The 18,851-nt window shown below is 42.1% G+C and overlaps 1 protein-coding gene across 6 annotated transcripts in view; it reads left to right on the forward strand.

Moving 5' to 3' along the window:
• IL12B (interleukin 12B) overlaps nucleotides 1-18,851 on the forward strand; it is a 118,608-nt gene that overhangs the window by 90,158 nt on the left and 9,599 nt on the right. For 5 of the 6 annotated variants that reach the window (XM_073567857.1, XM_073567856.1, XM_073567860.1 and 2 more), the window contains 2 exons: nucleotides 15,622-15,706; nucleotides 17,382-17,630. In XM_073567857.1, coding sequence (XP_073423958.1) covers nucleotides 15,622-15,706; nucleotides 17,382-17,630 — 334 coding nt within the window. Of the gene's footprint in view, nucleotides 1-11,747; nucleotides 11,882-15,621; nucleotides 15,707-17,381; nucleotides 17,631-18,851 lie in introns of those variants that run through there. The other variant, XM_073567858.1, reaches the window with a different exon arrangement.

Below are 18,851 nucleotides of genomic sequence, written 5' to 3' on the forward strand. Positions count from 1 at the left end.
CATCACCATAGGAATCTTGCAGCATATCCCAAGTGGTTGTTTCAAAGCAGTATCTCGGAGCATCATCACTCTCCTCAGTCCATATCCTCACTGTGCGAGTGACAGCAGGTTCTCTCTGTACAAGTGGCTTGTACACGGGTTGGAGGTGCACTAGGTTGTGATCCGATCTTCCAAGGGGCGGTAGGGCTGACGAGGCATATGCCCCTCTCACATTGGCAAAGAACAAGTCCAATATTTTGTTGTCTCTAGTGAGGCAGGTAACATACTGTGTGCAACCGGGTAGTATGGATGCTGGCGACACATGATTGAAGTCTCCCGAAACCAGAAGGAGTGCTTGGGGGTGAAGGGACTGCATCATGCTCACTGTGGATTGTAGGACCTCAGTGGCGGCATCAGCTTTCGCAGAAGGGGGGACATATGCAGCTATGATGATTACATGCGATAGTTCCCTTGGTAAATAAAAAGGTCTCATGCCCACAGCTAATAGCTCAATGTCCTTACAGCATGTTTGCTCTTTGACCACGATATGCCTAGAGTCTTAAGCCCCCGTTTCACACTGCGATATCGCTAGCAATATCGCTGTAAAGTCACCGATTTTGTGACGTTATAGCGATATTGCTAGCGATATCGCTGCATGTGATACTTACCTCCGACCGGCTCCCCCGCTGGTTATCGCTGATCGCGCGAGAAGCTCCTGGACCATTCCTCGTCGGTCACTTCCTGCGGCGCTTCCTGTGGCGCCGACGAGCGTCACGTGGACGCGGGCGGGAGGACGCAGGATCGCCGCGTCTGACAGGTAAGTAGCGACCCCCGACCCCTGCGATGTCGCTGGTGAGATCTGCCTGTGTGGCAGCTCACTAGCGACCACCTAGCGATGCACCAGCGATCCTGACCGCGTCATATCGCTGGTCGGGATCGCTGGTGCATCGCTAGGTGTAACGGTACCCTTAGATAACTATTAGATGACTATTGGCCGAATGCTGCTTTGCCTGACTGCCATTTCGGCCGTTTCTCCCATAAAGGAGCCAAACTAATGCTACTGTGTTCTCTATGAGAAAGCTGCCAACATACAACTTTGCCAATGGCTTGTATTCTAGGAGAAAAAAGTGATGGGTATCCCGAAATCGAACACGCTCCATTATCATCTCCTCCAGTGATATGTTGGCCATTGTTCCCAAATACATTATAGTGTTGGCTGAACCCATTGACATCGGCAAAGACAATCGATATTAGTCTAATGTGTATGGGGGCCTTTACATCTGCCCATTTCCAAAAACTGCCAAGTATGGTTTAGCCCAAGCCACGTTCTTTACAACCCATGGGGTCCACTACTTTCATGAAGGAGTCATGTTCCTCAAACTAGACATATAGTGAGGCATACTTATTATTACTGTCTAACAGATACTGCAGACTTCAACTAGACAGAATTATTAAGGTGGGTGATGCGGTTCGGCTGATGGTCTAATGTGTATGGGGGCGCCAGCCAACTGATGGTAAAGAGAGATGTCTATTGCACATGTCCGATTTTGGACTGCCGATTGCATTGTTCTGAGATAAGCTGCTGGCAGATGTGTAGGTCGGTGGCTTTCTCATATAGAGAACAGAAACACTTCGTCAAGTGAGTTCTCCTGTGTATGGGAGAGCCGGCTGGGATGGCTGGCATGAGTACGATCGTCCGAAGCATAGTTCAGCCATGAACCACCTAATGTGTATGACCGGCCTTTCTTTGTGCCAAAAATGTGTACCTTGATCCTGCCACATTTTTTGGAGCACGGAGTCAGCGCTTTCTCGTCAGGCTAGTCATAAAAAGTGTCTAAAACACATAATAAATATGGCTTAAGTCATGAAAAACAGATTTTTTTGTACAAATTATGCAAGGATTCTGGAACATTTAGGGTTCGGTTCATTATTGTATTTGTATCTGCTTTTGTTTAGTTTTTGCTGTTTTTCACCCACTTTGGATTTATCGGCGGGTGGCGTTGTTAAGCCACGCCCATTTTCCAATAAATCACGCCTCTTTTCAGTGAAGTCATACTGCGTTGTCAAACATGGCGCAAAAAGTGTATAAAACACATAATAAATATTGTGCACGGAAGTGCAAATTAGGCTAAAATTGTGGTGCATTTAACTTGATAAAAATTTTTGTTCTGATAACCTTGATAACCACCCATATCCTCATGACAAGAGTGGCACGGTTTCTAAAAAAAAAAATGCAGTCCTTTTTATCAAATTCTGTGCAACCCCTATAATATGGGAAATTACACGGGTTTTGAGGGAATCCGTTCTCATCCATTTCAGACATTTTATTAAGCACTGACAAGTTTTATTTCAGGAATTCTGCAGGAATCACCTTGGAATGTCAGCAGCGTGTGGGTGGCCGAGCAAATGACTTGTCTCCGAACCAAACCATTCACATCAAATATCAATCCTTTGTTAGAATTTATTTCCCAAAATGGATCTTAACGCTGGGAATGATCAGACTGACACGCTGGGTTGGGGGTCGCTCTGCTTTAAAGAAAACATTTTAAAAAATTAACATTAAGGCTAAGTTCACACGTAGCGGAACTCTGGCGGAAATTACCGCGAGAGTTCCGGAATTCCATTCCGCGGGAAAATCGCATTTTAAATTCCCGCGATTTTCCCGCAGAAAAACTAGCATTTTGCAAGCGTACACTGCGTTCCAAATTATTCTGCAAATTGGATTTAAGTGTCATAAAGATGTAATTTTTTGTTTTTCAAATAAACTCATAGATGGTATTGTGTATCAGGGCTCTTTGGATCACTGAAATCAATCTCAAATTCCTGTGATAATTAGTTTACCAGGTGAGCCCAATTAAAGTAAAACTACTTAAGAATGATGTTCCACATTATTAAGCAGGGCACAGGTTTCAAGGAATTTAGGAAAGAAAAAGGATCTCTCTGCTGCTGAAAAGCATCAGATAGTGCAATGCCTTGGTCAAGAGATGAAAACATTAGATATTTCCCAAAAATGTAAACGTGACCATCATACTGTTAAGAGATTTGTGGTTGATTCTGAGCACAGACATGTTTGTGCTGATAAAGGCAGAATGAGGAAGGTTTCTGCCAGGCAAGTTCATCGGATTAAGAGAGTGGCTGCTAAAAAGCCATTACAAACCAGCAAACAGATATTTAAAGCTGCTGGTGCCTCTGGAGTCCCTCGAACCTCATGGTGTAGGATCCTTCAAAGGCTTGCTGTGGTGCATAAACCTACTATTCGGCCACCCCTAAACAGTGTTCACAACCAGAAACGGTAGCAGTGGGTCCAGAGATACATGAAGACTATTTTTCATACAGTCTTGTTTACTGATGAGTGTCGAGCAACCCTGGATGGTCCAGATGGATGGAGTAGTGGATGGCCACTATGTCCCAACAAGGCTGCGACTTCAGCAAGGAGGAGGAGGAGTCATGTTTTGGGCCGGAATCATGGGGAAACAGCTGGTAGGGCCCTTTAAGGTTCCTGAAGGTGTGAAAATGACCTCTGCAAAGTATATAGAGTTTCTGACTGACAGCTGTCTTCCATGGTATAAAAAGCAGAAATGTGCCTTCAGGAGCAAAATCCTCTTCATGCATGACAATGCACCATCTCATGCTGCAAAGAATACCTCTGAGTCATTGACTGCTATGGGCATAAAAGGAGATAAACTCATGGTGTGGCCACCATCTTCCCCTGACCTCAACCCTATAGAGAACCTTTGGAGTATCATCAAGCAAAAGATCTATGAGGGTGGGAGGCAGTTCACATCCAAACAGCAGCTCTGGGAGGCTATTCTGACTTCATGCAAAGAAACACAAGCAGAAACTCTCCAAAAACTCCCAAGTTCAATGGATGCAAGAATTGTGAAGGTGATGTCACAGAAGGGTTCCTATGATAGCATGTAACTTGGCCTGTTAGGATGTTTTGGAGTTAAATAGCTTTTTTGTTCAGTGAATGTGACCTCCTAATGCTGCAAATTCCACAAATGAACATTTTCAGTTCTTTAAAACAGATCAAATGTTTAGAAATTCTACTGTGCCTAATAATTTGGAACAGTGCAATTTGAGTTTTTATTCATTTTGGAGATTATACTGTTATCATTGGGAGGTTTCTTCAATAAAATTCGATGCATACTCTAACCGGTGATGACTTTTATTAGACTGACTGTCATTTGTACTGACTATTTAGGAAAATCATAGAAAAATATCATTTGCATAATAATTTGGAACACAGTGTAATTAGCTTGCAAAATGCTAGCGTTTTCCAAGTGATCTGTAGCATCGCTTGGAGAACTGATTGACAGGTTGGTCACACTCTTCAAACATAGTGTTTGACAAGTGTGACCAACTTTTTACTACTGAGGTCGCCTATGCAGCATCAGTAGTAAAAGATAAAATGTAAAAAATAATTTAAAAAAATGGTGTTATTACCTTCCGACGTCCCGCGCAGCCTTCCCGCCTCTCTCCACGCTCTCGTTCCCAGCAATCCTTTGCGAAAATGCCCGCGATGGTGTCTGTTCTCGCGGGATCGCGACGTCTCGCGGTCATTCGTGATGACGTAGCGCGAATGACCGCGAGACTTTGCAATCCCGCGAGAACAGACACCATCGCGGGCATTTTCGCAAAGGATTACTGGGAACGAGAGCGTGGAGAGAGGCGGGAAGGCTGCGCGGGACGTCGGAAGGTGAGAATAACACCATTTTTTATTTTAAATTCTATTTTTTACAGGGATATGGTACCCAAAGCCCGGAGGACAGTCTCCTCTCCTCCGGACCGTGGGTACCATCCGCAATTGTTCTGCTTACTTTTCGCATGGTGGGAACAGCCACATGCGGGAAGTAAACGGAACAATGCATTCCTATGGGTGCGGGATCGCCGCGATTCCGCGAAATTAATGAGCATGCTGCGTTTTTTACCGCGAAGCGATTCCGCCGCGGTAAAAACCAAAGCATTAGCACAGCATTGCGGAATCCCATAGAAATGCATGGGATGCTTATTTTTTGCGGCAAAATCGCACGGTTAAAACCGCCGCGAAAACGCGAAAAAAACGCCACGTGTGAACTCAGCCTAACAGGAGTTACCCTATAGCAGTGATGGCGCACCTTTCTGAGACCAAGTGCCCAAACTGCAACCTAAAACCCAATTATTTATGACAAAGTACCACCCGGGCAATTTTGAGTGATGAAAAATGTGTAGCGGCCGTCTCAAGGTTCTGCAGCGCTGCCCTCATTCAAAGTGAATGAGATCTACTCAGCAGTGACCGTCATAAGCGCTGCACAGGAGGAGAGTCCGCAGCTGCCAGCTCTCTTCCCTGTACAGCGCTTGCCGTCCCTACACCCTGATGGTCAATTATATCATGTCAACAATTCATTGATTTTAAACTTACCTTTGCAGTCTTCTCTTCTGTTCAGCAGGGGGGCTTCAAGCTCATGCGTGCTTAATCACACACTGACACTGAGCCCCTCACACTGCCCTCTACAGACACAGCAGATGGATTGATCTTTATGGGAAAAAAATGCAGAATATTAGTATATCTCTAATCTCCAGCCACAGTCACACAAATGTGATAACGCTTACTGTATCTGGCTGCTGCCGACTTCTGAATCCTGGCATGGAGATGGCTGGCATGTGGATAGCACCTGGCAAAAATGGCAGGCAAGGAGGCTTCACCGTGATCTGAAAAAGTATAAATATTTGCTGCAGCTCCACATTTGACAAATATATATATATATATATATATATATATATATATATATAATATATTATAATCGCTGGCGGTTAAGGTGCTGAGATTGCTAACAGCCGACAAACTAGTGACAGGTACACACTTTATCTTTTAATTACTGTGCTCACCACCTGCGCAATTAGAATGGTCCCACAGACAGTAGTTATGTTCCCATCATGATCCCCTTCATGCAGAAATATGCCCCATCATGATCCCCTTCATGCAGATATATGCCCCATCATGATCCCCTTCATGCAGAAATATGCCCCATCATGATCCCCTTCATGCAGAAATATGCCCCATCATGATCCCCTTCATGCAGAAATATGCCCCATCATGATCCCCTTCATGCAGAAATATGCCCCACCATGATCGCATTCATGCAGAAATATGCCCCATCATGATCGCATTCATGCAGAAATATGCCCCATCATGATCCCCTTCATGCAGAAATATGCCCCATCATGATCCCCTTCATGTAGAAATATGCCCCATCATGATCCCCTTCATGTAGAAATGCCCCATCATGATCCCCTTCATGCAGAAATATGCCCCATCATGATCCCCTTCATGCAGAAATATGCCCCATCATGATCCCCTTCATGCAGAAATATGCCCCATCATGATCCCCTTCATGTAGAAATATGCCCCATCATGATCCCCTTCATGCAGAAATATGCCCCATCATGATCCCCTTCATGCAGAAATATGCCCCATCATGATCCCCTTCATGCAGAAATATGCCCCATCATAATCCCCTTCATGCAGAAATATGCCCCATCATGATCCCCTTCATGCAGAAATATGCCCCATCATGATCCCCGTCATGTAGAAATGCCCCATCATGATCCCCTTCATGCAGAAATATGCCCCATCATGATCGCATTCATGCAGAAATATGCCCCATCATGATCCCCTTCATGCAGAAATATGCCCCACCATGATCCCCTTCTTGTAGAAATTGCCCATTCCACCACCTCCATCATTTCCTCCTCCCCATCATTGCCCTCTCCCCATCACTCTCATCATTGTCCCTCTCCCCATCATTGTCCCTCTCCACATCACCACCATCATTGTCCCTCTTCCCATCACCGCCAACATTGGTCCTCTCCCCACCACTGGACTGGACTGACACACACTCACCACACACACCACACTCACACTCACACACATAGCGGCCACATTCACACACACCAGCCACACTCACCTCTCTGCCTCCTCCCTGTCTCTTCCTCACACACAGTGAGCGGCGCGGCTGGATGACGTCATCCCTCAGCTCCGCGGCTGCGCCGCTCAGTGTGTGTGAGGAAGCTGCAGCTCTGAGCAGTGAGGCCGCGTGCAGCTGAGAGGGCTCCGCGGGCCATTCGCCATCACTGCCCCAGCATCTCCAGAGGTGAATCTTCTGGGTGGTACATGGATAGATATGTGTAAATGCCCTAAATATGTGATATTGGTGAAATATTAAGAAAAATCAGGTATGTATGAGTGGACAGAAGACAGATAAAGATAAATAATAGATAGAAGAAGGATATGAGATGTGTATCCTAGCAGTGGCATAACTAAATTATGCTGGGCCCTGAAGCAAAGCTTGGACCCGGGCCCCCACCTGCATGTCGGTCAGATGTAGGGGCCCTTGTAGCATTCTGGATACTATAAAGACATACGTGTTCATCCCCCATGTAATAACGATCCCGTCCTGACTCCTTTCTGTAATAACTTCTGCCATCCTGCCACTTTCCTGTAATAATTTCTCCCATACTGGCCCCTTCCAGTAGTAATGTCCCCATCTTGGCTTTTACCTGTAATAATGCCCCCTGTCCTGGGCCCTGTCCTCGCCCTCATTCTGGGCACCTTCCCCTTTCTGGTATAATGTTCCCCATTATGTAAAATGTCCCCTGTCCTAAGCCCTTTATTTAATAATGTCCTCCGTCCTTGGCTCCTTCCTATAATAATGTCCTCCGTCCTTGGCTCCTTCCTATAATAATGTCCTCCGTCCTTGGCTCCTTCCTATAATAATGTCCTCCGTCCTTGGCTCCTTCCTATAATAATGTCCTCCGTCCTTGGCTCCTTCCTATAATAATGTCCTCCGTCCTTGGCTCCTTCCTATAATAATGTCCTCCGTCCTTGGCTCCTTCCTATAATAATGTCCTCCATTTCAGGCAACTTCTTGTAATAATGTCCCACTCTGGTCTTTCCACTATTAATGTCACCTGTCCTCAGCCCCTTCAGTACTAATGCCCCCTATAACATTGTCCTCCATCCTGTGCCCCTTCCTGGTATAATGCCCCCATCCTGGGCCACTTCCATTCTTCTAAAGCACCTTTTAAAAAGAAACAAACGACTATTTTCATATTCCCCCGCTGCCAGGATGTGCGACGTCCTCCTTTATAGGCGGTGCAGAAGCCAGCAGTTGACTTCAGAGTGGCGGCACAGTCAGCGCATGATGTCACTGCCATGCACCGACGTCTGCTTTCATCCTCTGATTTCCCGGCAGTGTGCATTGCAGCGCAGGGAGCCGGCGGGTCTCTGCTCCACAATACATTTCAGCTGAATGTGCGCCCGTGGACGCGCATCCAGGTAGAGTTGCCGTCAACAGTCGTAGTCGCAGAGGGTGCGTTATCGTTTCGCCCCTGTATACTCTATGTGAGCTAGAAGCCTACAAAGGGGAAAACCGGTGCAAATTCATTATATGAGTCATATAATGGCCAGAAATAATGTCATTCCTCATGTACACACACATGGCAGCTTATAGTGAAAAGTTAACTGCCAGATATGCTGTAAAAATTAAAAAACAGCGCTATAATGCTTTACACCTCAGTAATTTAGGAGCTTTGGTGTTTAAATTAATTCAGGGATTTGGGATGGGGTCTATATTAATTATCAATTCTTATCGAGGTGCTTTAGTCCCTCAATGCATGGCGATGTTATTGGTCAAGAAATGTTGGTTTTCTACTGTAGTCACTGTATGATGGTATTATTTAATAGTCACTGTATGGCGGCATTATTATTATGTAGTCACTAAATGTTGGTAATATTTGGTCAAACAATGTGAATATTAATCAGGCAATGTATGATGATATTCTTGTTCAAGGGATATTGATGTTGTAGTCACTGTTTGATGTTATTTACTAGAAGCTGGATGTCAGTATTATTATTAAGCAGTTACTCTATGATGGTATTAATTATCCATGAAATTGTCATAATATTTAGTTATGATATGTTGATAGTAATCAGTCACTGTATGGTGGTATTAATGGTTATGAAATGGTGATATTTCTCTTTAGTCACTGTATTGTAGCGTTATTTAATAGGCACTGTATGGTGGTATTAATTCACTAAGTTATGGTAATATTTAGTCATGATATGGTGGTATTAATCATTCATTGTAAGGTGGTATTATTTTTCAGGAAAGGTAGGTATTTTTCTGTAGTCACTGTATAGTAGTACAGTCATGGCCAAAAGTATTGACACCCCTGCAATTCTGCCAGATAATATTCAGTTTCTTCCTGAAAATGATTGCAAACACAAATTCTTTGGTATTATTATCTTCATTTAATTTGTCTTAAATGAAAAAACACAAAAGAGAATGAAGCAAAAAGCAAAACATTGATCATTTCACACAAAACTCCAAAAATGGGCCGGACAAAAGTATTGGCACCCTCAGCCTAATACTTGGTTGCACAACCTTTAGCCAAAATAACTGCGACCAACCGCTTCCAGTAACCATCAATGAGTTTCTTACAATGCTCTGCTGGAATTTTAGACCATTCTTCTTTGGCAAACTGCTCCAGGTCCCTGATATTTGAAGGGTGCCTTCTCCAAACTGCCATTTTTAGATCTCTCCACAGGTGTTCTATGGGATTCAGGTCTGGACTCATTGCTGGCCACCTTAGAAGTCTCCAGTGCTTTCTCTCAAACCATTTTCTAGTGCTTTTTGAAGTGTGTTTTGGGTTATTGTCCTGCTGGAAGACCCATGACCTCTGAGGTAGACCCAGCTTTCTCACACTGGGCCCTAAATTATGCTGCAAAATTTGTTGGTAGTCTTCTGACTTCATAATGCCATGCACACGGTCAAGCAGTCCAGTGCCAGAGGCAGCAAAGCAACCCCAAAACATCAGGGAACCTCCGCCATGTTTGACTGTAGGGACCGTGTACTTTTCTTTGAATGCCTCTTTTTTCTCCTGTAAACTCTATGTTGATGCCTTTGCCCAAAAATCTCTACTTTTGTCTCATCTGACCAAAGAACATTCTTCCAAAATGTTTTAGGCTTTTTCAGGTAAGTTTTGGCAAACTCCAGCCTGGCTTTTTTATGTCTCGGGGTAAGAAGTGGAGTCTTCCTGGGTCTCCTACCATACAGTCCCTTTTCATTCAGACGCCGACGGATAATACGGGTTGACACTGTTGTACCCTCGGACTGCAGGGCAGCTTGAACTTGTTTGGATGTTAGTCGAGGTTCTTTATCCAACATCCGCACAATCTTGCGTTGAAATCTCTTGTCAATTTTTCTTTTCCGGCCACATCTAGGGAGGTTAGCCACAGTGCCATGGGCTTTAAACTTCTTGATGACACTGCGCACGGTAGACACAGGAACATTCAGGTCTTTGGAGATGGACTTGTAGCCTTGAGATTGCTCATGCTTCCTCACAATTTGGTTTCTCAAGTCCTCAGACAGTTCTTTGGTCTTCTTTCTTTTCTCCATGCTCAATGTGGTACACACAAGGACACAGGACAGAGGTTGAGTCAACTTTAATCCATGTCAACTGGCTGCAAGTGTGATTTAGTTATTGCCAACACCTGTTAGGTGCCACAGGTAAGTTACAGGTGCTGTTAATTACACAAATTAGAGAAGCATCACATGATTTTTCGCACAGTGCCAATACTTTTGTCCACCCTCTTTGTTATGTTTGATGTGGAATTATATCCAATTTGGCTTTAGGACAATTCTTTTTGTGTTTTTTCATTTAAGACAAATTAAATGAAGATAATAATAACAAAGAATTTGTGTTTGCAATCATTTTCAGTAAGAAACTGAGTATTATCTGACAGAATTGCAGGGGTGTCAATACTTTTGGCCATGACTGTATTATTCATAGTCACTATACTGTGTTATTAATGCACTAAATGATGGTAATATTTGGTCATGATATGGTCAAATTAATCAGTCACTGTATGGTGTTATTATTGGTTATGAAATGGAGATATTTTTCTGTAGTCACTGGATAGTAGTATTATTAATAGTGACTATATGGTGGTATTAGTGCACTAATATTTGGTCATGATATGATGATATTAAAGAGTCCCTGTTTAGTGGTATTATTGGTCATGAAATCAAGGTGCTTTTTGCAGTCACTGTATGATAGTACTGTATGGTGGTGTTAGTAATGCACTCAATGGCGGTAATATTTGGTCACATGGTGGCATTAATCAATCTCTTTGTGGGAATGTCATTGTGCATGAAATGTTGGTATTTTTCTGTAGTCAATAAACGGCTTTATTAATACCACACCAAATGACGGTAATATTTGTTTATGGACTTATGGAATAATAATCACTGTATGGTAGTATCGATTTTTCACTGCTTTTCAGTATTATTAGTCAGGATATGATATTCAATGTTTAATTGTAAAGTGCTGCGGAATATGTTGGCGCTATATAAATAAAAATTATTATTATGATGATGGTATTATTTAGTCCGTATATGACGGCAATCTGTTGTCCCCATATAGCGGTACTATTCAGGCTGTATGTATGATTAATTAGTGTTATACTATTATGTGTACAATGCCATAGAAAGTCCCCAGTATATGACATTTTATTCTAGGATGAATAATGGAGGAGAATATTTAGTAAATCTACATGGGGCAGAAAGTGTAATTCAGTTTTTTTTTTCCAGACACATTCTAATATTCCAGCAAAAGTGTCAGAAAGAGGGGTGAATGTCACTGAATAGATTAGGGTGTATTTGGTATCAGGACCTTGGACACATTGATCTTCCTTGAAGAGGAAACAAACAAAAAAAAGGGAATGCACTGTGACGTCAGTTTTACTATATAAACCAGAATACTTTACTGTCAAAAGCAGCGAGACCTCACCAAGAATACCCGCGAGTTACACAGGCGCTGTAATTGGAGGAAGTGCTCCAGGCTACGGACATAGAGAGAAGTAAGATACCAAGTGCCTTCATTATGACATACGCATGTCCTATGCAAAGTCAGTGAGAATCATTGCCCTGTGAAATGCCATAGACAGGTTCCACTCTGCGCTCTGCCTCATCTGAGCTCAGCTCTGCCACATCACAGCCCATTCGTCCTGTATAGCGCTTATAATTTATATTGCATGTTTACTTGTTACACGTTGATTGCAGAGTTCTCCAAAGTACACTGAATGGGAACCAGGATATGTGCCATGCCCCATTCATTTGCTTTAAGCACCTGGCACTGACCAAGTGCATATGCCTCCGAGGGCTTTTAAAAGCACTCACTGTATGGTAGTATTATTTGGTAGTCACTCTATGATAGTATTCTCTAGTAGTCACTATATGGTGGTATTATTTAGTTGTCACTATTGTGGTATTATTTAGTACTCACTGTATGGTATTATTATTGTGTACTCATTGTATGGTGGTATTAATTGTCACTCTATGAGGGTATTTTGTATTACTCACTCTATGACAGTATTATTTAGCACTCACTATATGGTACTATTATTGTGTACTCGTATGGTGGTAATATTTAGTTGTCACTCTATGACGATCTTATTTAATACTCACTGTACGGTACTATTATTGTGCACTCGTGTGGTGGTATTACAGTATTTATTAGTGACTCTATGACTCTATTACTCTATGGTGATATTATTTAATACTCACTGTATGGCACTATGATTGTGTACTCATTGTATGGTGGTATTGTGTAGTCGTCACTCTATGACAGTATTATTTATTCCTCACTCTATGGTGGTATTATTTAGTACTCACTTTATGGTACTATCATTTTGTACTCATTGTATGGTGGTATTTTTTAGTAGTCACGCTTTGACAACATTAAATAGACTAACTGTATGTCAGCATTATTGAGCAATCACTATTGTGGCATTATCATATACTCACAGTATGGTGGTATTATTTAATTAACACTCTGTATGGTGTTATTGTTTATTCAAGGTAAGTGGTATTATTTTGTAGTCACAATATGGTGGTATAATTTGCTAATCATTATATGATGATATGATAGTGTACTCACTGTGTGTTGGTATTATTTAAAGTAGTCACTAGTTACTGTATGGTGGTTTTTGTGTAGTTACTCTGTGTTGATATTATCATGTACTCATTGTATGGTGGTATTATTTAGTAGTCACTCTAAAGGTACTGTCACACTTAGCGATGTACCAGCGATCCCGACCAGCGATATGACGCGGTCAGGATCGCTGGTACATCGCTAAGTGGTCGCTAGTGAGCTGCCACACAGGCAGATCTCACCAGCGACATCGCTGGGGACGGGGGTCGCTACTTACCTGTCACACTAGGCGATCCTGCGTCCTCCCGCCCGGCTCCACGCTCGTCGCTCGTCTCTCCGCAGGAAGCTGACGACGAGAAGCGGTCCTGAACGTTCTCGCACGATCAGCGATAACCAGCGGGGGAGCCGGTCGTAGGTAAGTATCACACACAGCGATATCGCTTAGTGTGACAGTACCTCTAGGTTGTATTATCATATACTCACTGGTAGCATTATTCAATAGTCACTACAGTTGTGGCCAAAAGTATTGACCCCCTGCAATTCTGTCAGATAATACTCAGTTTCTTCCTGAAAATTATTGCAATCACAAATTCTTTGGTATTATCTTCATTTAATTTGTCTTAAATGAAAAAACACAAAAGAGAATGAAGCAAAAAGCAAAACATTGATCATTTCACACAAAACTCCAAAAATGGGCCAGACAAAAGTATTGGCACCCTCAGCCTAATACTTGGTTGCACAACCTTTAGCCAAAATAATTGCAACCAACCGCTTCCGGTAACCATCAGTGAGTTTCTTACAATGCTCTGCTGGAATTTTAGACCATTCTTCTTTAGCAAATTGCTCCAGGTCCCTGATATTAGAAGGGTGCCTTCTCCAAACTGCCATTTTTAGATCTCTCCACAGGTGTTCTATGGGATTCAGGTCTGGACTCATTGCTGGCCACCTTAGAAGTCTCCAGTGCTTTCTCTCAAACCATTGTCTAGTGCTTTTTGAAGTGTGTTATAGGTCATTGTCCTGCTGGAAGACCCATGACCTCTGAGGGAGACCCAGCTTTCTCACACTGGGCCCTACATTATGCTGCAAAATTTGTTGCTAGTCTTCAGACTTCATAATGCCATGCACACGGTCAAGCAGTCCAGTGCCAGAGGCAGCAAAGCAACCCCAAAACATCAGGGAACCTCCGCCATGTTTGACTGTAGGGACCGTGTTCTTTTCTTTGAATGCCTCTTTTTTTCTCCTGTAAACTCTATGTTGATGCCTTTGCCCAAAAAGCTCTACTTTTGTCTCATCTGACCAGAGAACATTCTTCCAAAGCGTTTTAGGCTTTTTCAGGTAAGTTTTGGCAAACTCCAGCCTGGCTTTTTTATGTCTCGGGGTAAGAAGTGGGGTCTTCCTGGGTCTCCTACCATACAGTCCCTTTTCATTCAGACACCGACGGATAGTACGGGTTGACACTGTTGTACCCTCTGACTGCAGGGCAGCTTGAACTTGTTTGGATGTTAGTCGAGGTTCTTTATCCAACATCTGCACAATCTTGCATTGAAATCTCTTGTCAATTTTTCTTTTCCGTCCACATCTAGGGAGGTTAGCCACAGTGCCATGGGCTTTAAACCTCTTGATGACACTGCGCACGGTAGACACAGGAACATTCAGGTCTTTGGAGATGGACTTGTAGCCTTGAGATTGCTCATGCTTCCTCACAATTTGGTTTCTCAAGTCCTCAGACAGTTCTCTGGTCTTCTTTCTTTTCTCCATGCTCAATGTGGTACACACAAGGACACAAGACAGAGGTTGAGTCAACTTTAATCCATGTCAACTGGCTGCAAGTGTGATTTAGTTATTGCCAACACCTGTTAGGTGCCACAGGTAAGTTACAGGTGCTGTTACTTACACAAATTAGAGAAGCATCACATGATTTTTTGAACAGTGCCAATACTTTTGTCCACCCTCTTTTTTATGTTTGGTGTGGAATTATATCCAATTTGGCTTTAGGATAATTCTTTTTGTGTTTTTTCATTTAAGACAAATTAAATGAAGATAATAATACCAAAGAATTTGTGTTTGCAATCATTTTCAGGAAGAAACTGAGTATTATCTGACAGAATTGCAGGGGTGTCAATACTTTTGGCCACAACTGTATATGGTGGTAATATTGTGAACTCACAGTAGGTGGTATTATTTAGCAGTCACTGTATGGTAGCAATATTTATTAGTCACTCTATGGTGGTGTTATCGTGTGCTCACTATATAGTGATATTAATCATTTATTAATTGGGGGTATAATTTTTTTTTTTGTTTGGAGGTATTATTTAGTTACTGTTTGGCAGTAATATTGAACAGGATATGAAGTCATTATGTTCCGTCACCTGTTGCGCTTGTGAAATGTTAATTTTTTAATGTAGCGAGGAAGCAATTGTAAGGGCATGTAATCTTGGTGCATGGTGGCACCAACAAGGCGATCTGTTGTGGCCAGGGTTTATAGACACAGGGGCTGGGACAGGGGGACAGCAAAGTGTAATGTGTGTGGCCTGGCTATACCCTATACCCTCCTACTGCTCAGAGAACTATATACTATAGTGTGGTCAACTAATTTACAGGTAGATGATGGTCGTTATTGTACCCCCTTACAATTTACTATACCTGATCTCCTGATTTTCATTGCAGATGGGGCACCTTTTACCAACACTCCTTTTGCTTATATGTGCAGATCTTCTACAGGCATCCAAGTATTTTCACTTAAAGGAAAAAAGTAAGTATATTGCAACATTTGTTATATTTTAATTACTTTAAATACTTTTTTGTTTACTTATATGCATGTATTTTGGCTAAAAATCTTTTTTGCAATTGCAAATGTTTGCCTTATAATCGCCTCTATTGTTGGCTGCAGAATGAGTTAACTGGGAATGCGTCAGTGAGCTCACTATGAAACTACAGTAAAGTGTGTGTGGGGGGGGGGGTTGTAACCCTTTTATTTGTCTTTTCCTGAGCTCCTCTCAGCTGATTTACAGTATGACCATAGACCAGTTGAATGCGCAGGGAAGTAAAGAGCCTGTAAAAGCCAAATGGTGTAACATTTTTAATGAAATTCAATTGAAAACATGAATTTTAGCTCTATGTACATACATTTAAATAAAAAAAAGGTCGAAAAAAAAGATAAATTAGGGCAGACCTTTGCATACAGTGCCACCAGTGGTGAAATTAAGTATTACACTTTTCTCATTGGAATCATTGAGCCGCCTGTATAATGCCTTAAAGGGAATCTGTCACTAGAATCAACCCTCCTAAGCCGTCTATATGGGCATGTAGGTCATAGAAAGTTAAATAGAATGATACCTTGATATCTGGGATCCGATGTCTTATTCCAGAGAAATTCATTTTTTTCTTAATATGTAAATGAGCCTTTAAGATCTATGAGTTGGATTTTACATGGAAATGGGCATTACCCAGTATGAAACATGTAATGACTGACAGTCTGCCCTCTTGATCTACATGTCTCACTTTGGTAATATAATCTTTCATTTAAAATGAGCCCTGGAGGCAGATTTTCGGAAAGATTTATGTCCGGCCCATAGATCTTAACAGCTCATTTACATATTAAGAAAAATCTGGATTACTCTGGAATTAAACATCGGATCGCAGAGATCAAGGTATCGTTTCGCACAATTTTCTATGATCTACGTGTTCATGTAGACGGCTTAGGAGGGCTGATCCTACTGACAGATTCCCTTTAAAGAGTATCTGTAGTAACCGTTCCCCATTAGTACTTACTCATGCCATCATACCTCACAGGGCAGGAAATTAGTGTTGAAGGTAGCCACCTCCAACTCCCATTACATTGAAGGAAGAAGGGCAGCAGAAACCCATAGCAGTACTAAATTCTTCCTAGTAGTGGAGTAAATACATATGTAAAGTATTTCCCCCATAAAATGATTGCAATTACACATGTTTTGTTATACACTTGTTTGCTTTCTTTGTGTTTATTGGAACAACAACAAAAAAAGGCAAATTGGACATAAATTCATACAAAATACCCAAAATTGTTGGCACCTTTCCAAAATTGTGGGTAAATAGCTTTTTTTCAAGCATGTGATGCTCGTTCACACTCACCTGTGGCAAGTAACAGGTGTGGACAATATGAAAATCACACCTGAAACCCAATAAAAAGAGAAGTTGACTCAATCTTTGTATTGTGTGTCTGCACTAAGCATGGAGAGCAGAAAGAGGAGAAGAGAACTGTCTGAGGACATGAGAACCAAAATTGTTGAACTATATCAACAATGTCAAGATTACAAGTCCATCTCCAAAATAATTGTTGGGGTAGTGGGAGGAAGGGTGTGAAGATGCAGTTTCACATAAGTTCTTCTTTAGCTAAAAAAAAATCTCTATTTATGGATGATGGTACTACTCACTACTTTATTCCTCAGCTTTGATTGTAGAGGTTCAAAAATATAAAGGGGAAACTGTGACCTTGGAGTGCAATACCACTGCTGAAATCGACAGCGAAAAAATACATTGGAACAGGAAAGGCCAAATGGGCAAAACCCTGACTGTAGAAGTGAGCGAAAGGCCGGATGCAAAAAACTATACGTGCAAGCGGGAAAATGGCGAGATCATTGACTACACGCACATCGTGGTACATGACCTGGACCACAAATTGTACCATAAAATTCTCAGTAAGTGTGAAATTTTCTCATGTTCCCGTTCATTTGCTGTATATGTATCATTATTAATAGACTGGTGAGCGTACGTGGTCAAAATTCAGATGAGAACAATCAGGTGGCAGGCAGGCAAACTGATGAGACACAGATAATAGGGGGCTGGAATCACCACATTCCCACCTAAAGGAAATGTGTCAATAGAATACGACCTTTTGTTGAGATGATCTTTTTTTAAATTAAATGCATTAAAATTATTTTTTTATATTTTTTTTTCTATTTTCATTATAAATAAAATTTCTGAAATCTTTCAATTTTCACACTGGCCACTAGACCATATGCTATACTCATACTTCCTGCTCTGTACAGAAGACTCAGTATCATTACAGACAGGATTACAATGACTGATTGACTGATAACACCTCTATATACAGTACATAACACAGGATCCACCATTCACAATAGGTGATGTCACAGCTCACCTCCTCCTCCTATACAATGACTGATAACACCTCTATATACAGTACGTAACACAGGATCCACAATTCACAATAGATGATGTCACAGCTCACCTCCTCCCCTCTGTACAATGACTGATAACACCTCTATATACAGTACATAACACAGGATCCACCATTCACAATAGATGATGTCACAGCTCACCTCCCTCTGTACAATGACTGGTAATACCTCTATATACAGTACATCATACAGGATCCACCATTAACAATAGATGATGTCACAGCTCACCTCCTCCCCTCCTGTACAATGACTGATAACACCTCTATATACAGTACATAACACAGTATCCACCATTCACAATAGATGATGTCACAGCTCACCTCCTCCCCTCCTGTACAATGACTGATATCACCTCTATATACAGTACATAACACAGGATCCACCATTCACAATAGGTGATGTCACAGCTCACCTCCTCCTCCTGTACAATGACTGATAAAACCTCTATATACAGTAGATAATACAGGATCCACCATTCACAATAGGTGATGTCACAGCTCACCTCCTCCTCCTACTGTACAATGACTGATAACACCTCTATATACAGGAGATCACACAGGATCCACCATTCACAATAGGCGATGTCACAGCTCACCTCCTCCTCCTGTACAATGACTGATAACACCTCTATATATAGTAGATAACACAAGATCCACCCTTCACAATAGGTGATGTCACAGCTCACCTCCTCCCCCCTCCTGTACAATGACATGGCGG

Source organism: Dendrobates tinctorius, unplaced genomic scaffold, assembly GCF_039654945.1.
Source record: "Dendrobates tinctorius isolate UK_male_01 unplaced genomic scaffold, ASM3965494v1 ptg000020l, whole genome shotgun sequence".
Taxonomy (NCBI): Eukaryota; Metazoa; Chordata; class Amphibia; order Anura; family Dendrobatidae; genus Dendrobates; species Dendrobates tinctorius.